This window comes from Tachysurus fulvidraco, chromosome 20 (genome assembly GCF_022655615.1).
Source record: "Tachysurus fulvidraco isolate hzauxx_2018 chromosome 20, HZAU_PFXX_2.0, whole genome shotgun sequence".
NCBI classification, from domain to species: domain Eukaryota; kingdom Metazoa; phylum Chordata; class Actinopteri; order Siluriformes; family Bagridae; genus Tachysurus; species Tachysurus fulvidraco.
The window spans coordinates 3,325,654-3,351,195 of NC_062537.1; the positions used below are offsets into that span (position 1 = coordinate 3,325,654).

The 25,542-nt window shown below is 42.4% G+C and overlaps 1 protein-coding gene across 12 annotated transcripts in view; it reads left to right on the forward strand.

The window, feature by feature from the left end:
• Nucleotides 1-25,542, forward strand: part of myo18aa (myosin XVIIIAa) — a 72,069-nt gene that overhangs the window by 2,978 nt on the left and 43,549 nt on the right. For 2 of the 12 annotated variants that reach the window (XM_047805115.1, XM_047805116.1), the window contains exons 1-7: nt 16,558-16,702; nt 18,117-18,421; nt 19,457-19,495; nt 21,382-22,170; nt 23,169-23,240; nt 23,552-23,620; nt 25,231-25,302. In XM_047805115.1, the coding sequence (XP_047661071.1) occupies nt 18,383-18,421; nt 19,457-19,495; nt 21,382-22,170; nt 23,169-23,240; nt 23,552-23,620; nt 25,231-25,302 (1,080 nt within the window). In that variant the 5' untranslated portion in view covers nt 16,558-16,702; nt 18,117-18,382. Of the gene's footprint in view, nt 1-2,277; nt 2,436-3,228; nt 4,393-16,557; nt 16,703-18,116; nt 18,422-19,456; nt 19,496-20,510; nt 20,633-21,381; nt 22,171-23,168; nt 23,241-23,551; nt 23,621-25,230; nt 25,303-25,542 lie in introns of those variants that run through there. The other 10 variants (XM_047805125.1, XM_047805126.1, XM_047805119.1 and 7 more) reach the window with 8 other exon arrangements.

Consider the following 25,542-nt stretch of genomic DNA (forward strand, 5'->3'; position numbering starts at 1 on the left):
GTTTTCTATATTCAGTCATGAATCAGTTTGTAATATTACAGACAAAGGACAGTGGCTGCAGGTTTTCATTCCAACTAAGCAGAAGCCACACCTGAGTACAATTTTTAATCAGATCACCTTCGTATCCAATCAAGTTTCCTCCAATTTGTTTGTAATGAAAACCTGAAAACCACACTGGTCCTGTGCGGATACGATTGAAAACCCCTAATATAAATAATAACCCCAATAATTTGTCTGGCACATTCTAAATTGTGTCAGTAGAGGGCGCTGTATACATACTAATGAAGAGAAAAGAAGCCCTGAGCTGTATGTAATCTCATAGTACGGCACTAAAATGCTCTAACACTGGTATAGCGCACTTATAAAAGTCTTCATAACATGCTATAAATGCTCTAACACTGCTGTAGTGTACTTATAAAAGTGTTTATAACATGCTATAAATGTTATAACACTGCTATAGTGCACTTATAAAAGTGTTCTTAACATGCTATAAATGTTCTAACACTTCTAAAAGTGTTCATAACATGCTATAAATGCTCTAACACTGCTGTAGTGTACTTATAAAAGTGTTCATAACATGCTAAAAATGCTCTAACACTGCTATAGTGCACGTATAAAAGTGTTCATAACATGCTATAAATGCTCTAACTGCTATAGTGTACTTATAAAAGTGTTCATAACATGCTAAAAATGCTCTAACACTGCTGTAGTGTACTTATAAAAGTGTTCATAACATGCTATAAATGTTATAACACTGCTATAGTGCACTTATAAAAGTGTTCATAACATGCTATAAATGCTCTAACACTGCTATAGTGTACTTATAAAAGTGTTCATAACATGCTATAAATGCTCTAACACTGCTATAGTGTACTTATAAAAGTGTTCATAACATGCTATAAATGCTCTAACACTGCTGTAGTGTACTTATAAAAGTGTTTATAACATGCTATAAATGTTATAACACTCTTATAGTGCACTTATAAAAGTGTTCATAACATGCTATAAATGCTCTAACATTGCTATAGTGTACTTATAAAACTGTTCATAACATGCTATAAATGCTCTAACACTGCTGTAGTGTACTTATAAATGTGTTCATAACATGCTATAAATGTTATAACACTGCTATAGTGCACTTATAAAAGTGTTCATAACATGCTATAAATGCTCTAACACTGCTATAGTGCACTTATACATGTGTTCATAACATGCTATAAATGCTCTAACACTGCTATAGTGCACTTATATATGTGTTCATAACATGCTATAAATGCTCTAACACTGATATAGTGCACTTATACAGTACAAGTGTTCATTACATGCTATAAATGCTCTAACACTGCTGTAGTGTACTTATACAGTACAAGTGTTCATTACATGCTATAAATGCTCTAACACTGCTATAGTGTACTTATAAAAGTGTTCATAACATGCTATAAATGCTCTAACACTGCTATAGTGTACTTATAAAAGTGTTCATAACATGCTATAAATGCTCTAACACTGCTATAGTGCACTTATACATGTGTTCATAACATGCTATAAATGCTCTAACACTGCTATAGTGCACTTATACATGTGTTCATAACATGCTATAAATGCTCTAACACTGCTATAGTGTACTTATAAAAGTGTTCATAACATGCTATAAATGCTCTAACACTGCTATAGTGCACTTATACAGTACAAGTGTTCATTACATGCTATAAATGCTCTAACACTGCTATAGTGCACTTATACAGTACAAGTGTTCATTACATGCTATAAATGCTCTAACACTGCTATAGTGAACACTTATTCAAGTGTTCAGTGTTTAGCTCTCACAATTCCAAGCTAGAGGTTTTGGAGGAAGCTGCATACACGAAAATGTACAAAGGAGCATTTGAAGTAGGATAGCGGCACACGTGACCAAGGAGTGTATCGATTTAGGTCAAATGCTTAAGCTCAATGGTTAATTATGTAAAGAAATATAATCACTTATCATTATTAATGTAAGGAAAAATTATGACTAATTGATATCATACGCGAGGTGGCTAGGCTTGTTTATTTTATAGGAAATAAATAATCATCAATAAACAGACAAACAAACAAATAAATAAAAATCAGTAGACTGAGAGAACAGAAGAATTCCTTCTGTTTGAGAGAGAAATTGTTGCAAAACTGTTCAACAGTGCGGGTCATTTTACACCAAGGCGCAAATAAAGCTGCCAGCAGGGTGCGAGCTCTCAGTGCGTCCTACCTGCAGTTAAACCCTCACAAGGTGGAAATGCTCCCAAGCAGCTTCAGAACACACACACACACACACACACACACACACACACACACACACACACACACACACACACACACACACACTCACACACGCACAACTCACAGTCGCGCGCGCAGGCACGCGCTCCCTGTCCTATTTCTACAGGCACGGTGTCGGAACGGTGAGTCTTTTCTAACCTTTTATATTCGTCCTTTCTAACCTTTTATATTCGTCCTTTCTAACCTTTTATATTCGTCCTTTCTAACCTATTCCTTGGCACATTTCAGAGCTGACACGATCCAGGTGTCAGGTGTTAGAATCGGACTAATCCAAAGCGCGGGTTTTGGGCTGTCAGTGTTTTAAACGCGACAGTAATGAAAGTGCTGTAAGGACAATTCTTACAACACGAAATTAATAGTGTTTTAATAGTACTAATAGTGTTTGCTTATAGTAGGTAAAAAGTGTTTGCGTTTACACCAAACTTTAGTTCATCCCAGAGGCGTTTAAACTACTTCCTGAAATGCACCTATAGACCTGCTTGGGTTCTTATTTACTGTCATATAGATCAGATTCATGCAAACACGCGCTGTGTTTTTTTTTTTTTTAATCCGACACGGATCGACGTTATGCACTTTATTTCCCACGAGATTATTAATACTAACAGTTTTAGAATTTGAAACCTGTAATATAAACTTCGCCCTTGTAGGCTACCTGCCGTTAAAGGTAAGCGTCAGCCAATGGGAATGTGCAACGTCACAAAGTGGGCGGGTTTACCTGCACATTCTCATGGATTTACGCGTGCGATGTTTGTTTGTTTGTTTGTTTGGAGGCTTGAAAAAAATGTAAACTCTTAATTGCCCCACGAGTATTTTTTTTAATGAGCGGTGATGCAGATGCTATGCAACCCAAATGTTTTGGATTTGAGCTTGATTTTCTTCTTCTTTGCTGTTCCATTTCTTATTTCTCTCCCCAAGACTTTAATACAGATGGACGTTAAGGCTTCTCCTGCTGCATTGTCAAAGGATGGAGGGTTTATTAAACATGACTGAACTACAGCTTTGACGTTTTTTTGCCTGAAACAGCACCGTTGGTTTGGTGGAGTTTGAAGTCTGCAGCCGAGCATGTTTAACCTGATTAAAAAAGACAAGGAGAAGGATGGGGCACGGAAGGAGAAAAAAGACAAGAAGGACAAAAAAGAGAGAATGTCCCAGGCTGAGCTGAAGAGCCTTGAGGAGGTTGGTGTGCGACGGGGGTTTTTCAACCTACAGCGTGGTGGATCTAAGAGAGAATCCAGGGCTAAGTTGGAGATCTCTGACCCAATTCCAATCCAAGTTGTCAACAACCCAGAGCTCACTTTGATGGACCTGACTTCTGAGAGGATCAACAACAGAAGCAGCATCCTCCTGGATGTAGGCCATTTAAGCACCACTAGCTCCAGTGATGCCATTAAAGAGGAGACTTTGCAGGATTTTCGGAGGTCCTCCTACAGAGAGCAGGCCTCTAAATCTGGACCTCAGACAAAGCAGGACTCTCCAGTGTTGAAGCTTATAAAACGCTTGTCCTTCACTCAGAAGAACAAAGAAGAGAGTCCCTCAGAAGGCTCTGTATCATCAGGGCCAAACTCTGCTACTCCTTCTCCACAAATTGAGCCCAAGGTCATCAATCATGTGCCCAAATACATCTCCCACCGTCGGGCCCCACTCAAGCAGGTCCAGATACCCTTATTAGTAGATAATATGTTTCCAGCAGATCTGCGCTTACCTGCTGTCATGCCTCCTGAGGTCCCTGAACCCAGAGAGCTGGAACTCCAGCGGCGCAAAACGGGCGACTTTGGCTTCTCTCTAAGGCGTAGCACTATGCTGGACCAAAAACCAGGTGGCTCTGTCTACCGCCGTGTGGTGCACTTTGCTGAGCCTGGTGCTGGCAACAAGGACCTGGCATTGGGCCTGGTGCCAGGAGACCGTCTGGTGGAGATCAATGGGATGAACGTGGAGAATAAAAACAGGGACGAGATTGTGGAGATGATCCGCCAGTCAGGAGAGACTGTCTGTCTGAAGGTGCAGCCCATCGTGGAGTTGAGCGAGCTTAGCCGATGTTGGTTAAGGAACCATGCAGGAATGCGTAATGAGGCCTGTGAGGTAAGAAAGCATTTACGTCCTGTGTTAATGTAAAGGTGGAAGTGTGGCTTGATATCTTTGACATATGGAATTTTTCTGACTTGTCATAGATAGTGTAAATTTACACAATTTAGGGATCAACCCTGGGGTCTAGATACTCTCTGTGTTAAGTGTTGGTGTTTGAATAAATGGCCTACAACTACTCTAGATGGATTGGCTACTCTAAAATTGCCTAGGTGTGAATGTGAGTGTGTGGTGATATAGAGTGTTATTGCAGAGTAGGTTCTTGATTCCCAAGTTACAGAAACTGAATGAAAGTGTTCTGTGACTGTCGATGTTTTTCTTTTACTACTGAGTGGTTTGTTCCTTTATGCCTCTTTGCCGGTTTGACATCTGTTATTATGTTATTAAGTTGTTAAGTTTGCTTCTTTATAACATATCATTTGCCAAAACATTAAGGCGGGTAAAATTAGTACTATTCCTTTGTTCCTCGCAGGACAGTTCACAGTGGATTCCACTTTATTGTTTCAGTTGAGTTCAGAAGAAGCTCAGAGCCTGTATTCATGTTACAGTGTAGTGATCTCTTAGCATTTTTATTTATTTTTTTTTTTGGTTGCCTGTACTGATATGGCTTTGAAGAGATGTGTGCGGGTTGTTTGCACTTGAATTCATGAAGCAATCATTGGTGGACTGTAGTTTGAGCGATCCTATGAGAGAATGATGTTATATTTTGTGGCTTGGTAAATATAAAAAAGGCCTTTGTTAGTCCAGAGTGGTGTTTATGACATCATCAGTGTTGAGTTTCAGCAAAGAGGCACAGAAGCACCTTGAGGGAATTAACCCTTCCCCTGCACTATCTCTGGGATCTTTATGGTTTTGCACACTTACAAAGTCACTCCCGGATGATTTGCAGTGCAAACTGATTTCTGCGACGGAAGTGAGACGGCATGTTCCTCTGAACTGCTCTGTCTGAAAATGTGTGCAGGTAAAGGTGGGATCTCCGTTGTTTGAGAAATGCTGCAGAAATCTGCGTTGGGCCACCAAACAAAAACAAAACTAACCTGTAGCCAATGAGCAGAAAGGGGTGGGGCTTGTCAATATGAATGGATAGAGTGTTCAGTGCGCATGTGTGACGTTAGCAGAAAGTGGTTTTAACATTGAGATGGAGGATGAAAACAAAGAAAGAAAGAGAAGAAAGACTTACGATAAGGCAAGAAGTAGGACGTGTTAATATAGGATCAGCTTTCCAGCGCTGGAGAGAACTGAAGGAGCAGGAAGTTGGCCACATATTCACAGGTTGGAGTTTCCCGAGTCAATAACTCCTGAGCTAAACGCTGTTACTACACAAATAACACCTCTTTTCTATCGTAGTAATGTAGAGAGGCAGCTACAACCGCGTTTTTATGTAGTAACAGCGTTTAGCTCAGGAGTTACTGACTCGGGAAACTCCGACCTGTGAATATGTGGCCGACTTTACTTAAGACGCAGAGGCGCTTTTTTCCTTCTCGATAGGTGAGTAACGTTGGTTTTGCTTTGTTACACAGAACTAATATATGCCTTTGTCCTTTACATGATTATGCTTGTGTGTCATTTTTGCTTGTGTGTTTACGATCTACAATCGTATTGTTCTTCCCTTCAGCTATGATAAAGACACAGTTCTTTCCGTTAGTCGCCTGGGTTACGTATGTATGTGTGGGCGGAGCTATCGATACAGGGGTGGGACCCATTTGGGTTAGGGGCGTGTTTGTTTTGGTGATTTTATATGTCAACATTGGCTTTCAAACAACGGAGACCCCACCTTTAATACATAACTTGTGATTTCATCAAGCACATGGTTAAAAGGCTATATGGCACTCATGATGATTTTTATCAAACATGCTCTTTCACTACTTTATCCCCTGTTACACTGTGGTACTGTTTCACACTGTATTCTGGTTCAACAAGAAGCATGACCCAATTTAAATATCTGGGATGCTCTGTTTGGCTTGCTTTCTCCCACGAGCTTGAACTGTTCCATGCAGGTATGTCCCTGTCTTTAGCACTGTAACAATACTACATTGGAGGGAATTGGCTAAAAGAATGCAACATGAGATTAAAAGTGAAGGTTCACACTTGAGACAGTAAAGGTAAGGCGGGTACTTGTAAAACATCCCAGCACAGTTAGTGGGCATTAATATGGATCTGGCCTCTGGCTTCTGGGAAGGCCTTCCAATGGTTGGTAGGCCATGGATATGAGGATTTGTGCTCATTCAGCCACAAGAGCATTTGTGGCAGCAGTTTGATGAAATACCATAGCTGGGTTTGATGGTCAGGTGTCCTCAAACGACATTCAGCCATATAGTGTGCTGTTTGTCAAATTTTCTACATATAATATTGTCCAGGCACATAAACCACCATTAATATAGAACATATAAAACACCTGGTTCAATTCAAAGGTCAGCACATTGCAATCCTTAAAAGCATTCAGACACCATAGGTGCTTTCTCAGAAGATCAGAACATATGTCCGATGATTACATGTTTTTAATCCTTTACATGACTGAGAAGTGAATACTTGCTCCAGGCCAGACTTTAAAAACCGCAGATGGAATGTGTGTGTGTGTGTGTGTGTGTGTGTGTGTGTGTGTGTGTGTGTGGTGTAGTGGGGTTGTGTGGACCGATGGCATGAGACAAGGAATGCGGCTGTAGATGTGAAGGTGTGGTACCACCGCAGAGTGAGTTTGGCACTAGCTAAACATCTGATGAATGCACTTTAGCCTGTCAATTTGTTTCACAATTGCACGCTTGTGTGCTGCATTGCTGCAGAGGCCAATTGCATGGAAATATATGCTGCTTTTCCTCATAATAAAGCAGTTGGACATCAGTGATCTGGGTGTGGTTGGTGTCTCACCTGATAACTACCTTGGTGTCTCACCCGATAAGGTTTGTTAGTAATATTATAGTAATATTTCATCTTGTACTCTTATCGGTCAACATCTTTATCCGGTCGTAGCTCCAGACCTGTGCCTGCTATTAGACTCGGTGCAAGTTATCGCAAACGCTCGATTGCACTTCTTGCTGCTAAGGGCGGCCCAACCAGTTATTAGGTTTAGGGGCAAACACTTTTTCACACAGGGCCATGTAGGGTTGGATTTTGTTTTCCCTTAATAATAAAACTTTCAAATAAAAAAACTGCATGTTGTGTTTACTTGTGTTATCTTCGACTAATATTTAAATTTGTTTTTAAAAAATATTAAAAAAAAAAAAAACATGAAGGGTGCCAACACTTTTTCACACCACTGTATAAGATCGACTAATGTGTGTCTGTGATTGACAGGACAGTGAGAGTATGCCCCTCCCACAAAGAGATCATGTCTAATTTAGCTTTCTTTATTCCCAGCCGTGAATAGCCGTGGCATCATCTGAGTGGGATTTGAATGCATGATCTCCTGATGATCTGACTAGTGCGTTTGTGCTGCACTGCTTTAGAGCCTTAAGTGTTCAGAACGTTTCCATGTACAGGCAGAACGCTGCATATATTCAGCATTGCTCTTTGCCTGCTCGTGTTTCCTCGTCCGTCAGGTCAGTGCACTCGTTTTTTTGCACTCTGGAAGCGGAGATAAAGAGCCAGGCCATGTTTTAGCTTCCATGATTCACAGTTTAATTGTTTAAGCAGAGCTAGCTTCAAGTGGTGTGATTTTAGTGCTCTAAAGAGCTGTGAACTGAGAGATTTAGATCGATGTATGTTAGGGGTCAAAGGCTGCGGCATTTCAGCCCGAGAATAGAGAGGAGATGAGAACTTAAACAGAAGGGCAGACGGTGAAGCTCTTCTGAACTGGAGTTCGAGTTGTATTTGAGATCTTTTAATAGTGTTTGATAACAACTTCACCCTCTTCACCGTCCGCCTCAGGAAAGCACCACCTCGTTGGCCTTCTAACTGTCCCAGATTTCTCCTTTACAGCAGTAGTGCAAGAGTGAAAAAGTGATAGCATTTGGGATTGGCCTAGAAGCAGGACTATAAAAAGATCTGGCGATTTATAAATCTAGATCAAGCATCGCAGCAGCTGTGGTCTATTTCGTGACATTTTGGATTCTAATAAGGCGTCAATTTGTGTGTGTGTGTGTTTTTAACTTATGCATTATGAAACTAGTTCAGAACATTCAGCCAGAGAGTACAGGAAACAAGCCTGTTAAAGAATATTGCCACATAAACCGGAGGCAGAAATGTCAGCTTGTGAATTCTCCGTCATTCCTTAACATGCCCTTCATCATCGCCAAACTGGACGTGCAGGTTTTCAGGTTTCCACCTATATGAATGTGTAGAGTGAGGATTTCTACATGTCTCAGCTTCCATTCATGCTTTGTGTTTAAGACAAATTCCAGCGCTTCAGTGCCACACCCGACTTGGACTGATGATCTTTGAGATGGCTGAATACCTCCTTACCTCTAAATTATAGCTATCTCTAATCCTAGACACTGTGTCTGTACATATGCGTGTCAGGGTTTAGTGTTCTGTGGCTCACCTTGTGGACCCTCACTTAGGATTTACGTTATGATCTGTTCAGAAAACCATGTGCAAAAAACCTTGAGAATGCTTCCACTCCTATTGTGGCAAAAGGGCATCGATTTTAACTGTAGGCTACGACCTGAGACCAAACACCTTACGGAATAAAGTTCTCATCAAATCTCATCAAGAAGAGCACAAGCAATAGTGCTATAGGATTACAGAACACACACAGGATCGCTGTACGTACTGAAATGTTTGCACCGTGTGCTGGTGTGTCAGATTGAACTGACCCGGACGAGAAGGTTTAATGAATAGCTACAATAATGGACGGAATAAAACCAAGTTAAATCTGAGTGAATGAGTGGTTTTTTGAAGCACTCTGTTATGCCCAGTCATTGTCCTCTGGCTGTTCCTCCATCATTACTTTGTGAATGCCTCCATTAATTATGTTTTTGGATCAGATTTGATTACATAACGCACCAGCTTGGCGGCACACCAGCTGCCAAATGCATGAAGTGTCTGTCTGTCTGTCTGTCTGTCTGTCTGGCTCGCTGGAACAGCGCCATCCACTCCACTCGAGTCCAAATCGCCCCGGCCGCTCTCCTCCTTCACATCATTCTCACTCCATCATCTTCTTTCTCAAGCTGTCACTCATCTTCCTGCCACGGCACTGTTATTGACTGTCAGTGTGCCAGTCGTGGATGTAGGAGGCAGGACAGAATTCAGCCCTTTTTAGCGTTGGCTGGTTTTCCTTCTCGCCACAGGACCAGGAAGTGAGTCCAGACATGGTTATCGGTTTACAACATAGATGGATGGTACACAATGGAGAACATGGCTCTCCTGTGGATAGTGGAAAGAAAGGATTTGGGTCAAAGCCCTACGACCATCACTTTGCAACAAAGAACCGTCTTCTTAAATGAATGAATGTAAAGTATAATCAAAATGATTTGTGCAAATCGACCAGATCTTTTTTTCACTGCTTCTAGCTTTGAGATTGTAAGGAAGTGAGAAGCGCTTATTTTAAAATGCATGTTGTATCAGGTTCACTGAGCTGACCTTAAGAGGTATGAGCTCTGCTCATTGGTGTGAATCTAAGCACACCTTTCAGTTCCCTTTAAGCAAAAAGTCTGTTGTTTAAATATCACATTAAAATGTTGCAAAAAAAAAAACAAAACCAAAGAAAACCAGGTCATACAGTGGTGTAAACGTCAAACATCTGTATAAACGTCGCAGTTCTATACTTTATGTGGCAAATTATTTCCAGTGCCATTTACTAAAAATCATCCAACTGAAGTTCGACTATTTACTACGTATTTATGTCATCTGAAGCTGATGCATTCATGTTATGCTTTGTTTCATGAGACGAAATTCTTTCATAATGATTTATACTTGTAGCTGTTGACTACATTATGGATTATCAGATTTCGTGTAGTTGTTTTATTGCCCAAGATGAACCCGAAATGAAAATTCTTGGCCGAAACCGAAAACCGAAAAAGAGGAAAGCAAGGCCTGAAAACCGAAACACTGAAAGAAATTATGCCAATTATTATTATTACCATTGCATTTATGGCTATGACTGTGTACTAACCTTACTAAAATCAAGGCATTTCAATTGCATAAATTAATATACAAATTATGAAAATTATTTATTTATAGCACATTGCAACAATGCACAGGATAAAATAAATAAAAATTCAAACTTAAATGTTTAACTTAAATGCACTTGTGTACATTAAATAATAATGTACAGGCCCTCTGTACAGGCCATCCATCACGGTCTGGATCATTTCTCATGAGCACTGCTTTATTTCCACATCCATATAATGATCTTTATAACGTGGATCCAGTACAGTCGCGATGAAGTGCAGAGGATCCTCAGTGAAACGTGTGCTGACGTACTGTACTGTATTTTTCATTGTTTTCACTCTGTGCTCCGTCTCAACCTCTTTGCTTAAGAGACGCTTTAGTGCTGTGATTTAAAGGAATAACGTCCGCCACAGACGGAGTGCGCGTGCTCGGAGGGGTTTTGCTTTTCTGTGCCGCGTTCCGCTCATATTCAGCATAGCGATCGGGATGTTTAGATTTTAGGTGATATGAATTAAACCCGACGTGGAGAAAGTCTTTGCAGACGCACCCCCTCTTGAAATTTCGGCATTACATGTTTTGCAAATTGTCATCCGTGGGTCTTTCTCAGATGTACTGAAATACGTCCACACCGCAGACATGTTGCTTCGGACAAGCACATGCAGACCGCGGTTTCTGTTTGCGTCATCACAACAAACCGTATCGGCCGTGTTGTTTCGGTGATCTACTGTAAGTCTTTCGGCCGTAAACTGAAAACGCACTTTTGGGCCATTTTCGGCGGAAAATCTTCGGTGGCCTCTATCTGAGGAATGTAACGACAGCACGGCGTGATTGTGCTTCAACGACTCCCTGTTCACATGGTGGTCCACATACAGTAGCCACAAGCACCAAGTTTGTGCCAGGTTTTTGCTTTCTGTTTTGGCTCTAATTGTGTGCACCTTTTTGTGTTAGTTCTTGATTAGTTTTCCTATTTATATCCTCTGAGGGCCTTTTTAACACCCGGTCACTTCAAGTGTTGTCTCTGATCCGATAGCTATGTGATTTGTTAAAACTGTTCCATTTACATCAGGCCACATAAACGCGGCACGGCGAATCGGATACCGATCCGATCTTTCTACTCCCGCCCACAATGCTAATATATTTGACCTCATTTCCGGTGTAATTGTAATAGAACACGCTTTGGTGTACGCGGTTTTCAGAATGCAATCAAAAGAAGACGAAAAAAACGGTTACGACGTTTATGCTACAAAAAACAGCGTTTACTGTTTGCTGCATTTTCGCTGGCGGCAGCAGCGCGTTTTAAGACCCAACGGTACACCTGGGTGACAGATCACTCGCGAGTGACGTACTTCCGTTTGGGAGGAGTTTAGCACTGACGTATGTGGCTTGAACAACCACGTTCATTTACACCTGTCTAGTTTCATCTGAAACGCGTCCCAGACCACCTCCTGAAGGGGTTTGAAAGATCGGATTTATATCCGTCTCGAAAACGTTTCAGAGGGCATTTAGACCTGGTCTTTTTACCATCGGATAGATATCGGATCACAGAAAATGCATGAAGTCACCAGGTGTAAAAAGCCCCTGATATCTTTGTTTCTTTACAAAGTCTCATCTGTTGTATCGCTTGTTACCATACCCTGATTTTCTCATTAGGTTACAAAGACCTGACTCAGGAGGCTCCTTTCATTCACCAGAAATCCTTCATAACCATATCAGGAATCATGCTTTCTTTTATATTTAATGTCAGGCTCTGATCATGTGAGTGTCTGCCATACAAATCTCTTACGACTGAATTCAGAATATAAATCTCTTATTTATTTCCGATATCTGGTTCCCTCAAAATAAACAAATAGATTCTTTAAGGCTTTTGGCTTCTGGTTTCAAGTTTCTTCTTGACGCCGACTGCTCGCGTACTCTTCAAAACTCTATACAGATCAAACGTAATTGAAGACGTGTCACCACATGTTTATTAAGACGCAGGAAAAGATGGAACAATCATGTTAATTCGTTTCCCTCTGGCATTCCATCCTGTTTTCCATTTTTTTGCGTGTTCACCATCACACCTTTAGTTTGTATATATTTGTATAAACAGCCCAACACTTTATTTTGAATGTTACATTCATCTTTGAATCGTGCGGCGCTGGATTCTAGCTGTGTGTGTGTGTGTGTGTGGTCTGTGTGTGTCAAGAAGGATTAAGATGATCCGGAGCGTCATGTCCGCATTGTGGTTTTTAAGGGAAACGTGCATTTTTGCTTCGGGTCATGTGAAACTCGGGCTGTGCAGGTATGCACCGTACCAGCAAGCCTGAACATGAATCTCTACGAGGCATGCTCACTACATCCAGAGGGCTTGTTGGTGAATAATCACCAGAGAAAGACACCTGTTTACTGTTGTGTCTAACTGTTAGTGTGCAGAAGCAGCAGGAGGAGGAGGAGGAGGAGGAGGATGTGTTCAGAATTTGTGAACCTGTCACTGGAGGTCTGTAGAATAGAATAGAAATTAGAATAGAACGGAGCATAGAAGCCTTTATTATCACCACCACATATACATTACAGCACAGTGGAATTCTTTTCTTCACATACCCCAACTGCCGAGGTTGGGGTCAGAGTGCAGGGGCATCTATGATACAGCATCCCTGGAGCAGGGAGGGTTGAGGGCCTTGCTCAAGGGCCCTGCAGTGGCAGCTTGGCTGTGCTGGGCCTCGAACCTCTATCCTCCGATCAACAACCCAGAAATAGCTTCTTTAAACCTTTTACTTTGTAATGGTGTGTAAACTTATATAACATCTGCTTAGATCGATCTTATCATGAGTATGCTTCATCCAAAGAATGTCAGATTTTACGTAGCACACAAGGGTACGTATGGATACTCACTGGTACGTAGCACCCGCAATTTCGCCGAAGTCTGGTTTTTCCGCCCCTACCATCGACAAAAGGATCATCGTTGGCTTGTTTTTAGCATCAGTCACAGTGTTTGTTCTCATAGCAGCTCCTGGAAATGCACCGTGTCGGAGAGTTTACCTCTGACGCACAACCGACGTGCTCCATCAACACCTCGACTCACGGAGGTTCATGTTATGCCCAGACGTTCATCTCATGCTTTAGGAACAGAATTCAAATCTAAGGTTTTCATCTCATAGTGGTTTCATTCTCCCGTAGCTTTTCTCTGTCACTCTTGGTTTCCTCGACGCTACAATTTTAACTAACATTCTGCATTTTGTTTGTGTTAAATTTTAACATAACACATTTTTTTTATATCAGTTGGATTCTGTCCAGTTTTTATGAAATGATTTGTGTAAAATAGATTCGCATTGTTAGCTAATATTGTCGTAGCTACTCATGTTGTTGCTAAATTTACATTAAGGTTTTTTCGCATGACCTGACTGAGTTGTCCTTTGACACAGACGCCTGTAAAGGGAAAACAGACACACATGATTATTGTCCTGTAGTTTCAACGACTACTCAACAGATGATGATGATGATGATGATGATGACCCACTATTAGCATTCACCGGATTAAGCAGCAGTGCTAAAAATAAAACCCGGCTTTAAACAGGAGCAAGGCCTAGGCTGGATTACGGACGAACGCCGTGGCCTGATTAGACAAACGGACGCCTCCGATTTGGTGCCAAAGGCTTGGCAGTCCAGGTTGTGTTTGGTTTAGGTGGTTTAGGTGGGTCAGAGTTCAGGTCATACATCACATACAACTCTGCAGTTAAGGTGTGGAGTTAGATTGCAGTTATTCAGGGCTTAATGACTTCACTTTGCAGAACGAGCTAATATTTGATCTTGTTTTTCTACAATTGTTGCACAGGCACACCTTCGTCTCGTATGTAGAGACATAGTCAAACTATTCGGATTGTTTTGTCCACGTGTTGCATTTACAGTACATCATGTGGAAGAATACAAGAAAAACTGGAAAATTCTCCTCCTTTTTCTGCTTTTCTCCGTTTCGCCATTTTGTAACATACGGTTAATGTTTTTATCTAATGTTTTTTTTTAGACAACTTTGTTTCAGGTAAAAATTGGAAAAATCGGACCGAATGCCCAAGTAATGCCACACAACGCACACAGGTTTTTCCACAAAAGTGGGAACTGCTTTCGTACTCTGGTTTTTTCAGTGACGGACTGAACGCTCAGTGCTCAGTTTCTAAAATTATTATTCAAGCTTATGCCTTTTTAGAGCACAGAGCACATTTCAGTGCACTCCCACTCTTCCTCTTCCTTTATAACCATGAATGATGGTCATGTTGTTCCTCCACATTGTTGTGCCACACAGATGAGTGAAAGTCACAGTAGGTGATTTCCTGTCATGTTTGCCACGAAGCCTCTTTCTTCAGGCTAGTCACAGTTTTGAGTCAGTCCATATTTCTTGTCACTGGCGTGTCCTTCGACGGGCCTCGGGCCAGCCACTGTGCCATCTGTCAGCATGGCACACTCGCCAGCCGAGCATGTGCTGTGTGTCATACGTGCCAGGCCGCATCCGGGTTTGGATCGGCGGGAGAATCTCAAATCCAAACAAACATCATGAATTCTAATGAACTGAGGCTGATGAGGGTTAATGTATAACCACGGTACAGTTCACTTGGTGAACTATCAGTCCTATCTGCCCCGTCCGTCTGACTAATCAGAGGTAAACGAATGAGAGATCGTGACTCTTTCCCCACCCTATATTCTTAATAGCCTTCACAGCTGACGGTGTGTGAGTGAGACATGTGTCTGTACCTGTAAACACAGAGGTAAACAGAGAATTGCTGCTTTGACTGTCTACAGTAAGACTTTTGTCCCAGCACTGTTGATTTTGTGAATGTGTGCCGTCATACAAACAGCTAGTGACCCAACAAGGCCCTGAGTTCAGTGTCTCATTGTGTGCTGATGTGATCGCACCTCTCACTTACTGTACCTGCTGTGAAAGTTGCTCAACAGGCCTCTCATTAAAGAGGCATAGCTTCATTTATTTGTTTCCTATCATGAATCATTATATGTTGTTAGAACCTTGAAAACGTACCACCAGACGTCCCCGAGGGCCGACACCGAGATCTTTACCGTTCATACGTGTGCTTTTCTCGAACACTGCCTCATTCGTTTAAAATAAAAACGACGATTGAAATGAAATGAACTAATAAAAATAAATGTATGCACACACACACACACACACACACACACACACACACACACACACACACACTTGTCCTTTTATTGTAAAGTCTCGTCTAATAGCCATGATCCCCCAATCCACTACACTTAATGAGAAGTAGAATTTTCTCCCAGTGTGTGCTGCACTCTTTCACATCCCCTGCTATCTGTGCAGTCACAAAGGCTCGCTTCAGTTTCTCGAATTCGTTTCTTTGTGAATCATGCAGTTACACAACAGAACAGTTTATGTCGAGCTGTGTGTGACCATGAGACGAGGTGGTGAGCTGGAGCCCCCTGGTGGTGCTGTTTTGTCATCATTCTCCATGTGAGTGCTGTGTAGATTGCCCTCATACTCATTTTCCAGCACTGTACTCTATATTTACCCTTATTTTATTTATCCACCTCTTGGATTTCTGTACACATCCAAACCATCTCCATCTAGTCTCTCTGACCTCGTCCCCAAAACGGTCGACCCGAGCCGTCCCTCTGACGTGCTCCTTCCTAATCCTGCTGTTTTACATTATTCCAGCTATAAACAGGCAGCCAGTGATAACAGGACTAACTTGTTTGTGTGAGGTTATACATGGATTAAAAATAAAACCCATGACACGTTCTTGTATGGATAAAGAATCGTAACCTTTGTCCACAAACTTTGCTATAGTATACAGTAATCAGAACAAAACACTTTAGGAACATACAGTTATAGTGAAATAATCAGCTTCAGATTGGTAACAGTGGTGTCATTTTGATCACACTGGGGTTTTGCTGATTATTTTTCTATAACCGCATGACCCGAAGTGTTTTACTTCTACATTATGACACCGTGTCAGTGACACGAGGGCAGATTAGAGGGAGAGGGGTTTGTGGGTGGGGTTGGATGATTTGAGTGGATTGTGGTGGGGGCATTCATGTCCTGTTTGGTTGTTATTTTTAGCTCTGTCAGTATGCATTTCAGCTGTTCCCCCTTCCCTCCATGTGTTCGGCATTACTTTACCTCACAGCTCACTTCACACAGTCTCTCTCACACACACACACACAGCAGCCTGGACACACACAGACTTCCAACCCAACACACATGGACCCGCTCGGATCCGCGTGAAGGCAGGGATACGACTGGATTGTAGCTGTGAGTGATTGAGATGGTATCAGACAGACTTTGTGGTGTGTGTGTGTGTGTGTGTGTGTGTGTGTGTATGTGGATAAGACTCCACTAGCTTTACTAAGGCCTCTTTTCTATTTATAGTGAAGCTCAGACTGCTGCTAAAAGTTTCAGGCCTGACTTAGAGACTAAATGGAGGATTGCAGTGATTTAGAGAAAGTCTAACCATGCAGCAGTAACGTGTTGTACTAAATATCGTGGTGCTCTGTCGTCACTACAGCAGGTTAAGACCAGGATAAACTGTTTCTCCTCCACAATAAAGGCAGAACAATGACTTTTCAAATGTCTTTATTTAAAATCGTTTCATCACATTTGATCTGACATTTGAGTTCACAAAAACATGCGAAACTACGGGGATCTCTCAAGGATTACGATATTAAAAAATTTTGGAAAAAGACCAAAATACATGGAGATTAATAAATAATAATAATAATAATAATAATAATTTGCTTGCTTTTGCGGTGTGAATTTATTTAAGGGAACAATGGATACTTTTTGATTTATGTCTTGACATTTTATTCCCAACACAATCACATACAAACTTTTTTTTACATTTTCCCAAAAAGCATTTAAACAGAAAGAAGCAACAAAACGAAGCAGGCTGTGATTTTGTCCACGAGGTTGTTCTGTACTCTGTAGGCTTGTTTTTAGATAATCAGCTGTGTCAACAAAGCAGCAAAGCTTTACTGTGGCCCAGTGAGATTGATTTATCACAGACTCGTGTTAATGTAGCTGCTTATCGCCTTTGAAAAGTCATGGATGTGCTTTTCCAACCGTTCTCTGTTGTCCTGCTTTATGTAATTGTATATAATTATATAATTGATATGGTGTGCCTGACTTTCTAACTACCGTGTGTGTGTGTGTGTGTGTGTGTCAGATATACAACAGTATACTGTGTTGTATTTGACTAGATTCGGACAGGAGGTGTCGGTTCATTTCCTTTAACAGCAGCTCTGACTGTAGCTTTATAAAACTTCTGTTGGTTTATTAGTCACTAACGGATCAATCGGTAGAAAGTACTAAGTTTAGGAAAAGAAGCAAAACAACTAAACAATGAAAATGCATCCACAAAAATCTTCCTCTGTACCAGAGAACATTTCACTCTGAAACTTGTGTAAATGAAGTGTTTCCGTCGCATGTGAGTTGAGCATGTGCCCTCATACAGGGTGAGGTGTTGTTTTTTTTTATTGACCTCAGGCTATGTGTACTCGTGCATGTCTACACACTCGTGCATGTCTACACACTCGTGCATGTCTACACACTCGTGCATGTCTACACACTCACCAACCAGTTCAAACTCTGTTTGAATGATCCACGAGCTGCATTCCAGACTGACTCATTCTGCCTCTTCCTCCATTTTCCTCTGTCCTGCTTTCCCCAGCTGATCATTTCATCCCACGCTCCATAGCCCACCTGTCCAGCTGTTTCACCGTGAGGACGTGCCAGCTGTGAAACACCTGTCCCATCAGTGCTCCATCTCCTCTACCCAACCCCTTTCTTTTACATTTCAATCTTTCTTTCTCTTCCTCTCTTCTTCTATCATCGACCTCTTTTTTTTCATCTTCTTTCCTCTGCAATCCTCTCTCTGCCTTTTTAATTTAATTTTTTTTTACCCCCTGCTCGGCCCATGACCACAGCGCGACCTCCATGGCTTTCTCATCACGCTTTTCATTCTGGGAAAAAAAGGGAAGTGGCGTTTTTTTGTGCTTTTCTTACTGCATGCATACTGCAATAGTTCCTTGAAAAAAGTACATAACTGTTGGGATTAAACAATTTGTGTGTTAATTACCAAGCGATGATGGAAGAGAAGGACGACCCTCAGTTTTGGGTTAATGATGTCGCTTTGTAGAAGCCAACATTCTGTTTTTCTATTTAAGCTTAGACAAAAATTTATCAAGAGTAACTCCTCCTAGGGCTTTCGAGCCACATGCACCAAATTCGGATATGTCGTAAACGCTGGTCTGAAGTTTGTTGCTATTACTTTTCTAAGCGATCTGAGTACCGGTACTTCCGGTACTGAGTCTCAAATTGGCCTTTTTCCCCATAGACTCCCATTATAAACTTTGGAGGTTTATAACTCGGCAAGCTTTCGAACTATCTACACCAAACTCAGCCAGCTCCTTTAGGGTGATACTCTGAACAAAGGTTTACATTGGTGTACCGACCGGCCTTCCGGTTGTCCCACAGCCCCGCCCCCAAAATATGCAAAATCAAAAAACTTTTTACAACATGGACATGTGACGTATCAAAACACTCAGCACAATGAGGGGAACTTCCTCACGGGTATTCTGATGACGTCACGTGCCGTCACATGAAAAAATAATTAGCACAACATGGACACGTCACGTGTTAAAACACTCAGTTTCCAAATGTTCTGGCACCCTAGCTTTCCGTCTGCTTGCTTCCGAAAGTAACACTGACCCTTATGTCCACTCGCCTCCAAAAAGCACCGGCCGTTGCGATTACTCGCGTCGTCAAAGCCAACATCAAAGTTTGTCGCGACGAACTTTACAAACCTAGTTCATAATTAAACACTCTATCGATCATATTCTTCATCATAAATCTTTCCAGCCGATATTTTCTGATAATACTAAGTTTCAGGTCAGCTTCCGATTGCCAAAATATTGTCTGATCATCCTGTCATGTTGCACCGAATATGTGGAATCCTTCAGCCTCGGTCCGGGTTTAAACTTTTCACCGTTCTGACCTGCATTTCTCTAGGTTAAAGATGAAAACACAACAGACTCCATAAGCACAAACGTAAGTGCTGAATGTTGATTTGTGGGTTTTGTTTTGTCTTGACGGTGCTAACCCGAGTCTAGACTAGTGGTTCTTCTTTATTAAACCGATAATGGACCTACTGTAATGGACCTACTGACCTATGCTTCACAAAGCACACTTTCAGCACCACACTTCGAAGAGATCACAGATTTCAGACGGCCGAATAAATTTAGACTCCGTGCTAAACCGTGCAGATCTTGGAACCTCCTTGTAATCCCAGAAGAAACATTTTGGCTCTCAGGTTGTAATAATATTGTATGACATAATATGGAGTGTGGCAGGATTAGTCCTGTCTGTTGGGTGGAATGCAGAATGGAGCAAATAGCTGCTGCTTCTCGTTGGTTTTGTCTCGGATTCTCTATAGTAAGGTGATGGCGGTAATAGAGGAGTGTTATTAAGGCTTTATTCTTAATACCACGAGAGCGGTTGGGATTATTTCTTTTCTGAGACTATACACAATTATTATCTGTAAAAAACTGAGCAAACCTACTGTAGCTATTGTGTTTTAAAGAAGGGTTTTTGAACTCTGTTTGCTAAGGTATTACAGGGATCTGCTTTAAATCCTCAACCATCACCATATTAATAGGGAATACTCGACTGGTCTTGTAGATGACGCAAGGAATTGGTGTAATAGGGAATTCAGTCCTTCCCCTTTAAAACCGCCTCGGTGGTGATGCTGCTGCTGCTGCAGCGGTGCACCGTGCTGGCAGATTTTCCTCAGAGCATCAGTGCACGTGATCCTCTGAGCTGGGCAGCATGGTCTGCTCACAGATACACCCATCCCTCCTTTTTCCACCAAACACGAAGAGTGGGAGGGACTTCAAGAAAGACAGAAGGCAATGGAGGGAGGGAGGAGACAAAAAAAAGCAGGACAAGGATGTAGACGGAAATAGTTGAAGGCACGATGGGTCAGAGCAAACGGGAGGTGTGTGTGGAGCATTCGAGCTAGTGTGTGTGTGTGTGTGTGTGTGTGTGTGTGTGTGTGTTGGTAGTTCTTTTGCACTCCATGGTTCAAAGCCGGAGCCTGTACGACACACCTCTGCCTTCAGAGAAGTGATGGATTCTACTCCAAACTGGAAGAGGACCAGCACCATCACCTTCAGGATCGATATGAAGGTCTGTCACTGGACAGGGCTAAAAAAAAAAAAAAGGCTGAGATTCTCTCACATCTCTCTCACTATTGGGATTGATTCTCTCGCTGATCTGATGGTTAGCGATGTCTGGAAATTTGATGTGGAGTATTTCAGCTCTTTGCATCACATGTGCTGGCCATAGTCCAGTTTCCTCTGTGGTGGACTGTAGACAGTCAGATTTCAGGGCTTGTAGCCAGTGTTGCATTGCAGTGCCCACGATGCTGCTTATGGCATTGTTTCTTGTCTCGATGTTGGATAACTGACTATTTCCTCAGTCTTTACTGGCATTCAAAAAAAGGTTGGGAACAATAAGTAAAGAGCTGGATGAGTAAAGTGAGTGACCAAAGAAATTAGGATCTAGGAGGTAACTTATAAGTGGTTGTAGATAATCAGCATTTTGGCCGGAAGCGTTCGTGTCATTCCTGAGAGCATCAATGGGTTCGACTGGAAAATATCAACGTTTACGACATATAACCTCTAAACAACTGGCTGCCTGAAGTCTGTGGTCTTCAAATCATTTGCTAGATACTTCGATGAAGCTCTTTGGTCCGTCTTAAATGGATATCCAAGACTATTACTTTTGTAAATGTCCTGCATACGATTGCCCTGTTTATTAATAATGTTTGCAGTTGGTCCAACAATTCTTTTTTATTTTTATTTTTATTTTGCCGTCTTTCAGTTTTTTTTATTACCTCAACTTGTGTGTACGTGTGTGTGTGTGTGTGTGTGCAGTCAGACACTGATTGCAGCATGAGTGCTCAGTCTCAGTCTGTAGTGGATGGAGCAGGTGGTGGAGCTAGCCGTGACCCTCCAGCCTCCCGCAGGGTTTTGGGTCCTCCTGCAGATCCAAGAAGCAATAGCAACATCAGTGGCCCAAGCCAAGCACGCAGGGTGGTGAGTAGGGTTAAAGAGGAACCTCCACCTACCCCAGTGCCCAACAAACCTGCCTCTACTGCCACCTCAGTGCCCAAATCCAGTAAAGCCCCAACTTCAGCTTCTCATGATGATGATATCTCTGTTGGGCTCACCAGCCTTATGGGGCGTGGGAGGACCAAAGATCATCGTGCTCGGTCAAGAGCTGGAAAGGAGGTTAAGGAGAGCGAAGAAATTTCAAAACCAGTTGAGGAGTTAAAAGAGGAGGCCTCTGATAACACCTCCTCTCCTCCTCCTGCCCCTGTTGTGACAAAATCAGACACAAGCCCTACTATGGAATGTGATTCTGCACTTAAACAAGATCCTGTCAAGATATCCACTCAGTCCATCCCAAAAGCTAAACCAGACCCATTAGCTCCACCTCCTGGTTTGATCCCAGCCCCTAAATCCACCCCATCTGCCCCACCTCCTTGCCTCAGCCCACCTCCTAAGACTCCCTTAGCAGCACCTGTTGGGTTTGTGCCTGCCCTAAAGCGAGACCCTTTTGCCCCAGTAGCAGGGTTTATCCCTAGGGCCAAAGTGGATCCTTTAGCGCCCCCTGCAGGTTTTATTCCTGCCCAGCGACCTACCGCCGTCCGGAAGCCTGAGGTAAAGACGGCATGTGACGTCGTGAAGCACTAACACAGCTCACCAGACTGATGTGTCATTAACCCAGTGGCATGGATATTCTAAACCAGTAATAAGATTAGAGCCTGTTGTTGATTTCAGTGAGCTCACGGTTATTTGTGAACTATTTTGTTATCTTATTAAACCCTATAGCAGGAATTCTAACTCAATCTTCAGACCATTATTTTGTGATCGTGTCGATTCTCTCGCGTAGCAAGCAGAAGAACCCAATGACACAAAGATCATTCACAGTTGTCTGGGGTCTCTATCTAGACCCCTACAACAGAAGATCTTAATTCTGTAAGAGCCACCCAAAGAACCCTTGAGGAAGCGGGTTAGGGTTAGTGTTGGGGTTAGTGTTGGGGTTAGTGTTGGGGTTAGTGTTGGGGTTAGAGTTGGGGTTAGTGTTGGGGTTAGAGTTTGGGTTAGTGTTGGGGTTAGTGTTGGGGTTAGTGTTTGGGTTAGTGTTGGGGTTAGTGTTTGGGTTAGTGTTTGGGTTAGTGTTTGGGTTAGTGTTTGGGTTAGTGTTTGGGTTAGTGTTGGGGTTAGTGTTGGGGTTAGTGTTTGGGTTAGTGTTTGGGTTAGTGTTGGGGTTAGTGTTTGGGTTAGTGTTGGGGTTAGAGTTTGGGTTAGTGTTGGGGTTAGTGTTGGGGTTAGTGTTGGGGTTAGAGTTGGGGTTAGAGTTGGGGTTAGAGTTGGGGTTAGTGTTGGGGTTAGTGAACACGAAGGTGGTTTCGGTGCTATTCATGCATTAGCTTAAAATGACTTGGTATATTTTATTGACGTTGCTGTATGAGTTTGCCTGTATAATTGCTTCAGGTGCATGTTGTGGTTGCATGTTTTTATTTCACTAGTAAACGTGTGTGTGTGTGTGTGTGTGTGTGTGTGTGTGTGTGTGTGTGTGTGTTTGCATTACTTTCATCTGTTCATCCTTCCTCATGCACACTTGTGTGTGTATCATGTTCTGTGTTACTCTGAAGGTAAAGGGAGCATCTCGGTCTCCAGCACCAGCTGGAAAGAGTATCTCTGGGGCCACTGCTGTCGGCCAACAGGTGTGTGTCTTAGTGTTGTGTGTGTGTGTGTGTGTGTGTGTGTGTGTGTGTGTGTATGATGTAGTCTTTGTGTAAGTATCGTATGTGTGTGATGTAGCGAGCACATAGTGGCTGGTTCTGAAAGCACGTACACCGAGCGTTTAGATATAAAGTGCATAATATGCTGTTGTGTAACTGAAAAGTCAGTCAGCGTGTCATACAGTAAACAGTCGACAAAAAGTCTGTCCTCTTGTCTTCTCTCCTCCTGTCCTCTTGTCTTCTCTCCTCCTGTCCTCTTGTCTTCTTTCTTTCCTGATTGCTTTTATCTGCAGAAATCTACCCTAGTCCCCTCTGAGGAGAATCACAAGCGCCTGGAGGAGGTCCTCACCGTGGACAAACCCGTAACCGTCTCTTTCTGTCTCTCTGTCTGCTCTGTTGTGTGTGTGTCTCTCTCTCCTCAGCTTGCCTGTGTGTCTCCCGTCTTTGCTTCCACAGCAACAGGTGGTGTGTCTCCACCACACACACACACACAGCCCACCCGTCTTCACATCCCAGAACTCAGTGTCTGCTTGCTGTCTGATACCTGATACCACAGGGGTTCAGATCAGATGCTGAAACTATCCAGCAGTAGATTAGTTGTCGTGATGAAGGGACAGGTGGAGGGTGTGTACATGGTGGACACAGCACTACCAGTGTTAGCGCTACAGCAGCATTGGCTCTGTGTGTATGCTCTCAGACCAAATATTATTCAGGAGCAGGTTGTCGATCAACAAAAAGATGGGCCACTGGTATCTGAAGCCCTTAAGGAGAAAGCGAAAACGTATTTCTTCTTACATACTTATTTTCCATTCCATTATAGCCATTTTCACGATTTAAAGAAGACCTCAGAAGACACCAGATAAAGTAAGATGCGTATCAGGAACGAGGGGTTTTTGTTGAACAAACTGAATTCCTGTCCCACCTTCCTCATATAAGGGCTTCTGTTTTTCTCTGGAAGTGATGCTGGGTTAAAAGAGCAAAAAGTCGAGTGTTACATTCCAAATGTTTTGTTTCCACCGTCTCGGTTTTACACACCACATCATTTCTGACTTTTCTGTTTTTCCCGCTCGTTGTCTTTTTTTTTTTTCCTCCTTCAGGCTTTCATCATTCACCAGATGGTTTCTGCTTTTATTTAGCTTAGGTTAGGACTGAGAATCTGTGTGAGGACCTGAGTGTGTGTTCTCTAAAGATTGCTGTAAAGATCCTGATCGGGAAACTCTGCTCATGGGTCTCAAGAGGAAATGAAACAGATCCCTGTGTTGTGATACAGTATATACAGTTTGTTCTGTAAATGTGTGTGTGTGTGTGTGTGTGTGTGTGTGTGTGTGTGTGTGTGTGTGCTTCAGTCCAGTAGCTGAGTCTCCTTTGTTCTGTGTCCTGTTCTGTTTGTAAGAGAGTTTTTCTCTCTCTCTCTCTCTTTCTCTCTCTCACTCTCTCTCTTTCTTACTCTGTCTCTCTCTTTCTTTCTCTTTCTCTCTCTCTGTCTCTTTCTCTCTTTCTTACTCTCTCTCTCTCTCTCTCTCTCTCTCTCTCTCTCTCTCTCTGTACAAATTCTTTGTCTAACCATGACCTTTCCTTTTCCCAAACTCATGTCCTTTTCATCATTTCTGTTCCGTCCCCAGTATCGTGCTGGGATTAATTACTCAGACCTCTGGTTTCTTTTTAAGCCCAGTGATGGAAGTAAGGGAGCTCAACAGTTTTGTCCTAATAATCTGAAGGTTTCGAGTTCAAATCCCAGGACTGGCAGGACACCACTGTCGAATCCCTCGGCAAAGCTTTACTCATCCTTTTAATGTGCTTTGCATTGCTTAAAAGTTGCTTTATGTGCATCAGTGAACTAAATGAATTAAGCTAATGACGACTTACATGCGCTCTCCCTCTCTCTCTCTGCTGTGTGCGTGTTTGTTTTTCTTAATAAAAAATGAGTAAATAGATACGTTTTCCCTTGCTCATAAACCCCATCTTGCCTCAGGTGAAAGTGGAGATGGAGGTGGACCCCGTGGCTTTCCTGCAGGCGTCACATGCCGCTGCTTTACCACACAAGGTCTGGCCAAAACTGTGCCTGATGTGTGATGTGCCTGATTAACCTGGAGTGTGTTAGTTACTACAGACTGTAGCATGTTAGCACACACACCTGTTTCCTTTGTGGAATACTTTGGTTGTCGCTCTGCCACCCGTGTAGGTCAATAAAGCCAGACGAACCCAATCCTCTGTGTTCCCGCTTGTCCTGGAGGTCCTACTGTATATCGTGCAGTGGCTACAGTCTCTCTTTTAACTCACTAGT